General features: G+C 37.6%; 1 protein-coding gene across 1 annotated transcript in view; it reads left to right on the forward strand.

The window, feature by feature from the left end:
• The window catches only part of FSIP1 (fibrous sheath interacting protein 1), a 225,019-nt gene that overhangs the window by 84,686 nt on the left and 127,491 nt on the right, over window positions 1-12,842 (forward strand). The window contains exon 10 of the mRNA XM_021710300.1: window positions 7,522-7,680. Coding sequence (XP_021565975.1) covers window positions 7,522-7,680 — 159 coding nt within the window. The remainder of the gene's footprint in view (window positions 1-7,521; window positions 7,681-12,842) is intronic.

A 12,842-nucleotide genomic window follows, 5' to 3' on the forward strand; every position in this document is an offset into this window, starting at 1 on the left:
AAGGGCAGGTCCCACTGTGGTATACACCGGTTTGGAGCAAGCTTTGGCAGATTCTGATACTTTTGAATTCTGAAAGCAGATCAGCCTTTAGCAGGGGAAGAAGAGTTAAGAGGAACACTTGGTAACCCTTATCTTTGCATGGGAGCACTTCTGGGCAATGGACAGCACCACCATTCTGGCAGTGCTGCACAGTGATAAAGGAGTCCCTTCCCCTTCCTGGATACCCACCGAGAGATCGTACCTGGTGGTCAGAAAGCAGTCTGGCTGGGCCAGCCATGGGAAAAACTTTGAGTCAGAAAGTCACTTTGAGTTCTGAGCACAGCCTAGCAGGAATGGCAGAGTTGGAAATGGCAGGGTGAAAGTGCGTGGTGTCCTGGAAGTCCCTCTCTCCCTGTGGGAGCTCTTTTGAATGGCAAAAAATGGCCCTAGGGCAATTAGACCATATCTAACTAAAAATCAACAAAACAAAACAAATAAAGAGAGCTGTTCCTCTGAACCAGTGAATGAACATTGTCAATCCCCAAAGCCTTAGTGAGGTGTCACCCACAAAAGTTCCAAGACCTCAAACAAGGGAACCCATCCAGAATGACCTGTCCATGATGACAGACATAGAATTCAGACTACAGATGGCAAAAATCAGCCAAGGAAAGCTATGAGAGGATGAAAGCAAAGGTTTCTCAGGCAACAAAAGCAGTACATAAAATAAAAGTTGAACTGGACAATATAAGAATGGTCCAATCTGAAATCCTGGAAATAAAGAATTTCTTTCTGGAATTTCAAAGCACAACGACAGGCCTAGGCAGCAGTATTGATCAGACAGAGGAAAGAATCTCAGAACTTGAGGATCAAAATATTGAACTAACCCAGTCTAATAAAAACAAAGAGAAAAGGCTCAAAAAGAATGTGCAAAGCCTATGAGCAGTGTGGGATTATGTAAACAGACCAAATCTATGGTTGATTGGAATCCCCAAGACAGAAGGGGAAACTGAGAACACCTTGGAACAAGCCTTCCAAGATGTCATCCAAGAAAATTTTCCCTATCTTGATAGAGAGGTGACCATCCAAATGCAAGAGATCCAGGAAACCCACGCAAAATGTTACATGAGATCGTCCCCAAGACACCTAGTAATCCATCTCTACAAGGTAAGCATGAAAGAAAAAATTCTACAGGCAGCTAGAGAGAAGGGGCAGACCACCTATTGGGGAACACCCAACAGAATTGTAGCAGACTTCTCAGCAGAAATCCTAAAAGCCAGAAGGGACTGGGGCCCCATCTTTAACATTCTTAAGGAAAAGCAATTCCAGCCAAGAATTTCCTACCCTGACAAGCTAAGCTTCATCAATGAAGGAAAATCAAAATCCTTCCCAGACACCAATACAAAAAGAGAATATGCCATTGCCAGACCAGATCTTCAGGAGATGCTTAAGAATGTTCTGAACACAGAAACAAAAGAACAGTTCCACCCATTGCAAAATCACAGCAAACTCAGAGTTAACAGATCATACAGATCAACTACAAAAACTTAAAAAAAAAAAAAAAAGCAAAGCAACCAGTTAAGAGCTTTATGGTAGGGATAAACCCTCACATATAAGTAATTAACGTGAACGTGAAGGGACTAAATGTGCTACTCAAAAGGCCTGGAGTATCAAACTGGATAAGAAACATGATCCAAAATTCTGTTACCTCCAGGAATCCCATCTCACTGCAGAGGACACCTACAGCATCAAAGTAAGGGGCTGGAGAAAGAGCTTTCAGGTAAATAGAAAACAAAAAAGAGCAGGGGTAACTATTCTTATATTAGAAAAAACACACCTCAAACCAATAAAAGTTAAAAAGGAAGACTACATAATGATAGAAGGCTCAATACATCAGCAAGATATACCCACCTTAAATATGTATGCACCCAATACAGGAGTACCTAGATTTTAAAACAATCACTATATAAACTAATAGAGTACATAGCCACCCATACAATCATAGTCAGAGACTTTAATACTAACAGTGCTAGACAGATCATCAAGGCAAAAAACCAACAAGGAAATCTGGCACCTTAACTCTTCACTTGACCCATTGGACCTGATAGGCATCTACAAAGCACTTCACCCAGCAACCACAGAGTATACATTCTACTCATCAGCACATGGAACATATTTCAAGATTGATCACATTCTTGGTCACCAATCAAGCATGAACAAAAGGTTGAAATACTATCAAGCATCTTCTCAGACCACAGTAGAATGAAAATAAATATCATCACCAAGAGGAACTCTCCCAAACACACAAGTATGTGAAAACTAAACAACATGCTTCTGAATGACTTTTGGATTAACACAAAAATCAAGGTAGAAATATAAAGATTCTTGGAAACAAATGAAAACAAAGACACAACATATCCAAACCTCTCAGATAACATTAAATCAGTGCTGAGAGAGAAGTTGATAACATTACATGCACATATCAAGAAAATAGAGGGATATCAAGTAAACAGCCTAACATCACACATAAGGGAGCTGAAAAGGCAAGAACAATTAAATCCTAAATTTTGTAGAAAAATTTAGATTACTAAAATAAGGTCAAAAATTGCATGAAATAGAATTGAAAAACATCATAGAAAGGATCAACAAGACAAAAAAGCTGGTTGACAAAGCCCTGGCCAGATTGACTAAAAAAGAGAGAAAGCCCAAATAAATACAATTGGAAATGAAAAAGGCGATGTCAAAAATGATCCTGAAGAAATTCAAAAAATTATCAGAGATTACTAAGCACATCTTTATGCAAATAAATCAGAAAATCTAGAGGAAGTGGAGAAATTTCTGGCATCATATACCTCCCAAGATTGAAACAGAAAGAAATTGAAACTCTAAACTGACCAATAACAATCTAAGAAATCAACTCAGTTATAAGAAACTTCTCCATCAAACAAAGCCCTGGGCCAAATGGTTTCTCAGTTGAATTCTACAAGACATGTAAGGAATAGCTGATACCAATTATATTGAAAGTATTCCAGGAAATGGAGAAGGAAGGAATTCTCCCTAGCTCATTCTATGAAGCTAATATCATCCTGATACCCCAAACTGGCAAAGACCCAACAAGGAAAGAGAACTACAGACCAATTTACCTGATGAACATTGGTGCAAAAATTCTCAACATGATTCTAGCAAATAGTATTCAACAACATATTTCAAGGAGCACTCATCATGATCAGATGGGCTTCAGTCCGTAAGTCTATTAATGCAATTTATCACATTAACAAGTGTAAAACCAAGATCCACATGATTATCTCATTAAATGCAGAAAAAGCATTTGATAAAATTCAGCATCTCTTCTTGATAAAAACCCTCGAACACCTAGACATCAAAGGAACATTCCTCAAAACAATAAGTTAGCCATCTATGACAGACCTGCAGCCAACATCATGCTGAATGGGCATAAGCTGGAAGCATTCCCCCTAAGAACTGGAACAAGATAAGGATGCCTATTCTCACCCCTCCTATTCAACAGAGTGCTGACACAATCAAGCAGGAGAAAGAAATCAATGTATTCAAATAGGAAAAGAGGAAGTTAAGTTATTTCTCTACGCAGATGGTATGATTCTATGCCTAGATAACCCTAGAGAGTCTGTCAAAAAACCTTTTCACACTGATAAACAACTTGAGTAAAGTCTTGGGATGCAAAATTAATGTGCAACAGATAGTAGCTGAGAACCAATTCAAAAACATAATTTCATTCACTGGAGCTACAAAAAAAGAGAAAGAAATAAATATCTTGGCATCCATCTAACCAAAGAAGTGAAAGACCTTTACAGTGAAAACTACAAAACACTACTCAAAGAAATCAAATACAAACAAATGGAAAAACATCCCATGCTTATGGATTGGAAGAATCAATATCATCAAGATGTCCATCCTACCCAAGGCAACCTACAAATTCAATGAAATCTCTATCAGATTGCCAACATTATTTTCAAGACCTAACCAAGAATCTAGACATTCATATGGGAGCAAAAAAGAGCCTCTACAAAAGGAACTAAGCTGAAGGCATCACACTTCCAGACTTTAAACTTTATTACAAGGCTTTCGTAACCAAGACAGCATGGTATTGGTACAGCAATAGGTATATAGATCAATGGCACAGAACAGACAATCTGGAAATAAAACATGGTCCCTCAACCAACTATCTTTGACAAAGCCATAAAAAACAAACACTGGGAAAAGAAAACTATATTTAGCACATGGTGCTATGAAAATTGACTAGCCAATTTTCAAAAGAATGAAACTGGACCCCTACCTATCACCATATAAAAAAAATGAACTCAAAATGAATCAAGGGCTTAAATGTAAGAACATCAAACTATAAGAATCTTAGAAGAAAATATAGGGAAGCCTCCTGGACATTTAGTTCATAGCTAAGTCCTCAAAAGCAAATGCAACAAAAGCTAAGATAGACAGGTGTGACCTTATCAAACTGAAAAGCTTTTGCACAGAAAAAGAAACCATCAAGAGGGTAAAGAGACAACCCAGGGAATGGAAAAAAATATTTGCAAGCTATGCATCTGACAAAGGCCTAACATCCAGGGTGTACGAGGAACTCAATGAACGGAAAGGAAAACAACAACCCACCCTATTAAAAGTGGGCAAAGGACATGAACAGACACTTCTCAAAGGTTGACATATAGCAGCCAACCAACCCGTGAAAAAATGCTCAGTCCCACCAATCATCAGAGAAATGCAAATCAAAACTACAACGAGATACTGCCTCACACTGGTAAGTATGGCTGTCATTAAAAAGACAAAAAACAATAGGAGCTGGCATGGCTGTGGAAAAAAGGGCAGGCTTCTACACTGTTGGTTGGAATGTAGGCTAGTTCACCCTTTGTGAAAAGTATTGTGGTGATTTCTCAATGAACTAAAAATTGAGCTTCCATACAAACCAGCTATCCCGCTTCCGGAAATATACCCAGAGGAACATAAATTGCTCTGCCAAAAAGACATCTGCACACAGATGTTTTTTTGCAGCACTATTCACAATAGCAAAAACATGGAACCATTAAAAGTGAACTAGATAAAGGGAATGTGGTACATATACACAATGGAATATTACGCAGACATAAAGAAGTACAAAATCATGGTCTTTGCAACAACATGGATGCAGCCGGAGACCATCATACTAAGTGAACTATCACAGAAACAAATAACTGAATACCACATGTTCTCAGTCATAAACATGCCCTGATCACTAGTCATATGAGCACAATGGTGGGATTGGCAGATGCTGGACACTGCTGGAGGAGGTTGGGAAGGAGGAGGATGAGGGGGAACATAGCAACACACTGAGTACCTGGTCCACTATCAGGAGAGAGAGGGCCAACTAGAAGCCCAAACATCACCTGCGTGCAACTTACTTATGTAGTAAATCCTCATTTGTACCTTACAACTCTAAAATAAAACAAAATCTAACTCTGTAGCAAATGTTTATTGCTGTATCATATATGGATTTGCTACAATCTACCTACCTTTTCCCTATTTTTAGACATTTGGCTTTTTGTACTTACTCTTTATTATGATTATCATGGCAATAAACATATTGGTCAATGTTCTGGGTTGCAAGTAACAGAGATGGACTTTGGCTAAAACAACAGAAATGAATTTATTGGGAGTCTTAAGTAGTTCACAGATTAACAGAAAGTTTGGAGAACCAGGTTTGTAAACCAGGCAGATGTCAAGGTAGCCAGAAACATGGCTATAGAAGTCCTTCGGAACAGACTGGTTAGGGACTGGTTTCCCTGGCGCCGCATACACCAGACTCTTACCCCGATAGATGCTCACTGCTGCCACCATCACTGTTGCCAATACTGGATTCTGTCTGCTACTATTGTCACCATTAATCATTTCCCTGCATCTTTGCTTTTGTTCCTTGAGATTCAAAATTCAGGCTGTTCACTTCTAGTTGGTTGAATCAAGGTCATTTTTTGTTTTTTTGATACTAGTGGGTAGAGAGAAAGAATGTCTGGTGGCAATCTATTCTCTACCAAGACTCACAGATTTTTTAGTTTCACTGAAGCAGAGAGTGTGGATGCCAGGGTCAGGAGGAGACAAATATAAAAAAGTCTTTCTGCATACGTTTTTACCTGTAGTTCTCCTAGGGATTGATTCTTGGTATTGGCATATGGAACCAAACTGTATGAAATCCTGGTACTTCTTTGACCTCTCCCTGCCTGTTTATTCGAAACGTTCTTCATGATTCTTTTGTCCTCTTCTTGCACTACATGCTTCCCTGTGTGACCTTTTCATTTCTCATAGTCCAAAGGTTGGAACCACCATAGATATGTGGGGGAATTCAAAGTGCTTATTTCAATCGTTGGTCTCTATCTTGAACTTCAGATAAATATATTTAACTGTCTCACATAATCTGGATTTTCTAGAGATGTCTGTGAATTTCAGAAAGTCCCAAACAATTCATCATCACCTTCCTCCTCAAACCCACTGCATCTATAAATTCCTTGGTTTAGAGAATGTGGCCACCATTGCTCTAGGTCACAAGATCAGAAACTTGCTTTTTATTCTTGATCTTTACTTCTCTCTTTATTTACTCTTCCGTAAAATTATCTCCAGCTTCTGTAAATTCTGCTTCTAAATATCTCTGGATTCTGTTCTATGCTCTGTGTTCCCAGAAAACATTCCCTACTTCAGGTACTTATCATTTTGTTTTAAATTGTGGCTGTTGCTTCTTAACTGGTCTTTCTCCTGCTCTAGTTCCAGTTTTAGAGTACAGAACCAACCCCATTGTTTCTTTGATTAAGATCCTATTTTCTCCAGGAAGCTTCTCCAGCCACCTTGTCTGCTTGCCCCTTCCTGCCCAGAGTTACTTGATTCTCTCTGGTTTCCATGGTACTCAGGGCTTACCAGCACTCTTCACACCTTGTTAAAATGGTTGCTGTCAAGAGATTGAGAACTCCTTGAGGGTAGAACCTTTTGAGACTTGCATTGAATCACCAGTGCCCAGCATAACACTCATGCTCAGTAGGTATTCAGTTATGACATTGTTGAATGAGTATCATGACTGGGTTTTAAACGATATTACAAAACTAATGTTTGTTGAATAATAGTTGGACGGTCAATTAAATTCATGAAATCCAAGCAACTGCCTTTGTAGATCCTATGCTACATTTAAGAGACAAAGTTTGAGAACATGCCTCATTATATGGTAAACTGACTTCTTCCTATTTAGCATATCACAAGACATTTTTCAAAAGTAGAGAAATGAGAATGTTATGAGAACCAGACTGCGAGAATAAGAGATTTATTCCACAGGGGAAAAAAATACCACAAAAATGTTAGAAGACAATTTACACACAGGCTTGGATCATAAACTATTGCATTTTTTTCTTTCACTAACCCAATGTTTACTCTGTTTTTTTGTTTTGTTTTTGTGAAGTCCTGAGCACTGATATAGCATCTGAAAGGTATATTTTGGCAAAACTATAGTATGGGAATGACCTGGTGACCCTTGTTTCCCTTTAGGGCAATCAGTGTGGCTGGCTGGTTCCAGGAGAGGGATATACACTTGCAGTCACCCAGCACCAGCAGCTTGCTGAAATTGATGTAAAACTCCAAGAACTCTCTGCAGCTTCCCCAACAATTTCCAGGTTTTCTCCAAGCCTTGAAAGTGAGAATGATCAGGTATATTTAATTCAAGAGCACACAGACAGTTCAAGTTTATGTATGTTAAAGCTAGTTGATATAATTTTCCAATATGCTTGTTAACCAATTGCTTTTTCCATGACTCCAATGGTAGTAATTGTTGTTTCATTTTCCTTTAGTTACTTCCACTTTCTAACCATTTTTCTTTCATTTGGTAATCTACTGGGATGGGGTCAGTGAGGAAATATTTATTTTAATATTATTGTATCTCTATATTTAAGTTAATTCTTGATGCGATCAGGAGAGAGGAGAAGGAAGAAAATTGATTCTTTGAGAACCTTATTTTTCTTTATTTCCCTATCACTAGGTATTAGCAATAGCAGCCACTTTTCCCCTACTCTACCACATTCTTCTAGCTCCTTTAACATCAAGCAGTGAAACTCATTATGTTGATGACTTCTCTCCTCTGACGATTTTAAAATGAATGTGTTTCTTTTCTCAATAGTTCCCTCAAATATTCTTTTACAAAGCTGGTAGAAGGTATAGAGTAACAGAGTAACAGACTAGTACCAGCTTTGGAAAAGTAAAATTCTCTCTCTGCTAACCCCCCCAATTTTTAAGTACTCCATGAAATCTAATTTGGGGTTGAGTGGTAAAATGAAGAGTAAATGGTCTTTTGTAATTCTGCTAACCCTCTACCAGCTTTGTAAATGTTTCACCAAATCATTTTTTGTACAATTATAGGTGGCTGCGATTTTCTTCGTCCCTCTAAAGAGTTAAGTATCAGTAGCCTATAGTTAATACTTCTGATTTATGGCAAGTCCTTTCTCCGAGCTATCAAATGAAGGTTAGGGATAGGACTTTTTAGGCCAGTTGAAACGACCTCAGGAGAAAGGACCAGTATCAAGATGTTCCAAAAAAACAGTTTGGTGACTGAATGATTACTATTCTAAGGAACAGGCACAGCTGCTTCTGACTTTTTAGACAGCAGTACTGGTGGTGGCATTCCCAGTGTTAATTTCTAATTCTGTATCAGGATTAGTGTTCTTAGAAAACAGAGAATTGCAATCTTTGTCTCCACCCAAATGTCCTGGGACTGACACAAATTAGGCTAGTTTATTTATGTTACTGGGTTCCATTTTTTCAAAAGGAGGAATTCTAGATGGGGAAATAAAATTGTTCAGAGAGACTTTTTGTTCTTTTCATGTTTCAGCTGATTTTGTTGTTGTTGTTGTTAGATTTCAAGGATAGATGACTCTCAAAGCTGAAAAATGGTCTTAAAGATAAGAAATGTCTTTTTCATGACTGTCAAATGTTATTCTTGAAAGAGATTGAGAATTTAGAGTTTTTTTTAGTGATTAGGACTTGAAATAAAGCATGAATATGGTCAGATTCTGTCATCATCATCTAAATCACATTTTCAGAGTTCTTATTTAGGGCTCAGATAAGATATTTAAGAAATAATGAAAAGGAAACCAGCATATATTACTTTTTTGCTACATACTGAGAATATGTATTTTTATGTGAAACAACATATATTTAGAGAGAAAAGAGAAAACAGTAATTGGAACTCCCATTGGATGCAGAAACAGAAATGTAGCATCATAGTTGTAGAAAGGAAATAATTGATGCTTCTTGCATGCAAAAATAATATCTTTTGAGCTTTTGTTCAATTTCCTCTTGGAATTTCCTCATTTCTAACCAAAACCAGCATCTCACATGGAATTTTCAAAGCAGACATGCTAACGTGGCAAATTATTTTAGGAATATTATTTTTGGATTGGAATACTTTTTGTATAAATATGCTGTATCTCAGATAAACCCTGTATATCTATTTAGTTGATGAATGGGTTCCAATCTATTGCTGAACCACAAATATTCACAGTGCATAGTCACTTTATTTTTAACTCTCCTGCAAACTATTCACTCACCAGTGAGTTTTCTCTATACTCCTTAAGAAAGAATGCCTTTAAGTGGAATATAAACTTCTGTATTTATTTATTTAGTTAGTTATTTTTGAGTCAGAGTCTTACTCTGTCACCCAGGCTGGAGTACAGTGGCATGATCATGGCTACGGCAGCCTTGACCTCTTAGGCTCAGGCTATCCTGTGAAAGGCTACAGCCTTCCAAGTAGCTGGAACTACAGGCATGCAACACCACTCCCTGCTAATTATATTTTATTTTATTATGCCCCCTGGAGCTACCCCCTTTGCTGCCTCTCTACCTCCTCTGCGTCCTCCCCTGGGCCTCTCTATTTACCTTTGTATTTTATTTTATTTTATTATAGAGACAGATCTCACAATGTTGCCCAGGCTGTTCTCATGTTTCTGGGCTCAAGCAATCCTCTTGCCTTGGTTTCCCAAAGTGCTGGGATTATAGGCATAAGCACTGGGCCCAGCCCTAAATTTCTCTTTTTAAACAATAAATTCAACAAATAGTGACTGAATATTCACCAGATATAAAGAATTATAGATAATTTGAAGTTGAGTCAGGCAAATATAATACTTTGGAGTCAAAAGCTTCAATTCAGGTTTTGGCTCTATCATTTACTAGTACTGTAGTGTTGGGCATTTATTTTCTCATTCATAAAACAGTAATAATATGATTTAGGGTTCTTATAAAGATGAGCTGAGTTATCATACATAAAGTATGTGGCGCATTGTCTGACACAGGACTCCATCAATGATATTATTATAATAATAAACGATTTAAGGAAATTATTTCCTTATGGGAGATGTTAAGTATACATGGATAACTGTGGTACAAGACAACATAGGTAAGTCCATAGATGGCTGTAAGGGTAGTACTGTGGTGGTTCAGAGGAGACTGAGAACATACAAGGAATATCCAGAAGGTCCCTTTTCATAAGTGAGGGCCAGGGGGAGGAAGGGGAACTAGAGAAGGAGCAGAAGGATCAGAGACACAGGTGAAAACTGCCATTATTTGTCATAAGAATGAAAACTGGTGGCCTGTGGGATAAATTAAACTCCCAGAGGGGTGTCCTTTAGCCTACAAAGGGTCTAAATTTTTTAAGCCAACATTTAAAAATTTGGTGAATTCATATAAAAATCCAAATTTCTAGTTTCTCTCTTGAAAATTAGATTGTCAACCACTGGATTGAGCTGAATAGCAACTGCTCTTTATAGGGCACAGTTATCTCCAGTTTGCTGCAGTGTCCACCACTCCATAATGTGTGGCGGGCCCTGAGGCCCACTTCATGCATTTATGTTTCTTGCCCAGCCCCTGCACAGCCTCTGGTACATTTTTGAATGCCTACCTACTTATTTCATAGGAGATGCTGTGGTGGCTGATGCTGAGTTTTCAGACTGGGATGAGGTTTCATCTTTGGTTTCACAGCAGCTTGTAGAATGAATACTCGAGGATATGATGTGAACATAGTTGTGGAGTGACCATACAGTGAAACAAGAAGAACCGCAAAATGGGCACCGATTTTATGAAAAGTACAGAAAGTGTATGCTATGGGAGCACAAAGGAAAGATTATGTAAAGCAGTATATTTAAAAAAATTCTTTGACAATCTCTTTTTCCCTTTCTTTTTAGTTTCTTTCGGTCAGGAAAATAGTCTCTTAAAAAACAGAAACACACAGATTTTCTGATTTATCTGCCTGTGGTAACTATAAGGTGCTAAATTGGCAGGCACATGAACTTAAGATGATAGACGTGTCTGAGTCAGAAGAGAGACTCTAGAAATGTGCCTCAGAGATTCAGGGAGTGTTGGTCATTGTGACAGGGACAGGTATAAAGTCTTCTTTTCCTCATGGACTTGCTGATTGTGATGTTCTCATATACATGCCCTGACCCAGCACTTAACTTTATGGCAGTGTTTTTAAAAGCAGCATTTGGCTTTTACATATCTGATTTCCTTAGTGTAAAACAAAGCATGTGGGCACATTCAAGAGAAAGAATGTCATATTACTGCTATTTCTGTAATGTGAATAATATCATGTGGTTGCAGTTCTTACATCTGCTTTTAATTTTCATTTCATCTTAGCAAGAGAACTAATTGAAGCAATTTTTTCTTAAGATCTGTGGTTTAACTATGCATACCTTTCTGTATCCATCTCCTAACCCTCCAACAAATCAGTTAGTTCTTTCCACATATTGTAAATCCCACCATAAAATTGAGTGATGTTCCATAATTTAGTGACCATATTTCTTATTTGTAGATGTATTAGATTTCAACTTTCTCCAGAAATATCTAAGATATAGGAGTTATGTAAGCATTCAGTTTCTTAAATCCTTAGCAACTGGATTCAATAATAAATTTTATTCAGTTTGACTCTTGCATAAAAGTGTAGTTTATTCATTTCTCATCCAATCAGTGTTACTAAATCTAGAATTCCAGTTCATGGTTAGATTTTTGTTCTTGGTTGGGGGAGGGTCTTCAGAAATGGAATTTGACAAGAGGTATTTCTTTGTTCTTAAACCAACTAGTTTTACTAAACATAAATTTTCCTTAATTTGATTTGTTTTTTGTTTATAAAATATTGATTCAGTTGTACACAATTTGGTAAGATCAACAAAAAATTGACAAACATTTGGTTGAGGAAGACTGTAGTTTGTATTAATTTCTTTTCTTTCTTGCAAGATCATGTTATTATTGCTGACAGCAACAGTCTCCTCTTGTCTCTGTAGTAGCTAAAATTGAGGAAACATAGACCATTGTTTGACATGTAATCCTGAAAGATGTTTTATTTCTGAGTCCAGGAACTTGCACAGTTCCAATAATGGCCATAGAGTCTACTTGGCCCCAGATGTACTTTATATGTTGGTTGAGAGCAGGAATCTAAGAATTTTTAAAAGTATGCCAGTCACAGGCACAGAAGTCTTATTGACCATCTGCTTATTTCTAAAACGAATGGAAGTTTGCCACAGGAGCATGGATATCTGGATTGAGGAATAAATAACAAGTTACTTGAGAGGTACTTGCCTCTAATGCCAACCTGTCAGACATTGCCAGTTAAATCCCAGAACTTGCTCTTGCCACCTATATTTTACAGATTACTTTGAAGTTTATATTTTGTATTTCTTTGTTTTTCTGTGTTGAACCTCTACTATAGTCAAGGTTTCTTTTGTTCCATGGCAACATTCCAAGGTAATATAAACAATGTGCCCAAAATATTTTTTTCCTACTTTTGGTACTGCTAGACAAATGATCCATCTGATGACAGGAAATGGCAG

The sequence above is a fragment of the Carlito syrichta genome, unplaced genomic scaffold, assembly GCF_000164805.1.
Source record: "Carlito syrichta isolate Samal-C Ts95f unplaced genomic scaffold, Tarsius_syrichta-2.0.1 Scaffold288395, whole genome shotgun sequence".
In the NCBI taxonomy this organism is placed as follows: Eukaryota; Metazoa; Chordata; class Mammalia; order Primates; family Tarsiidae; genus Carlito; species Carlito syrichta.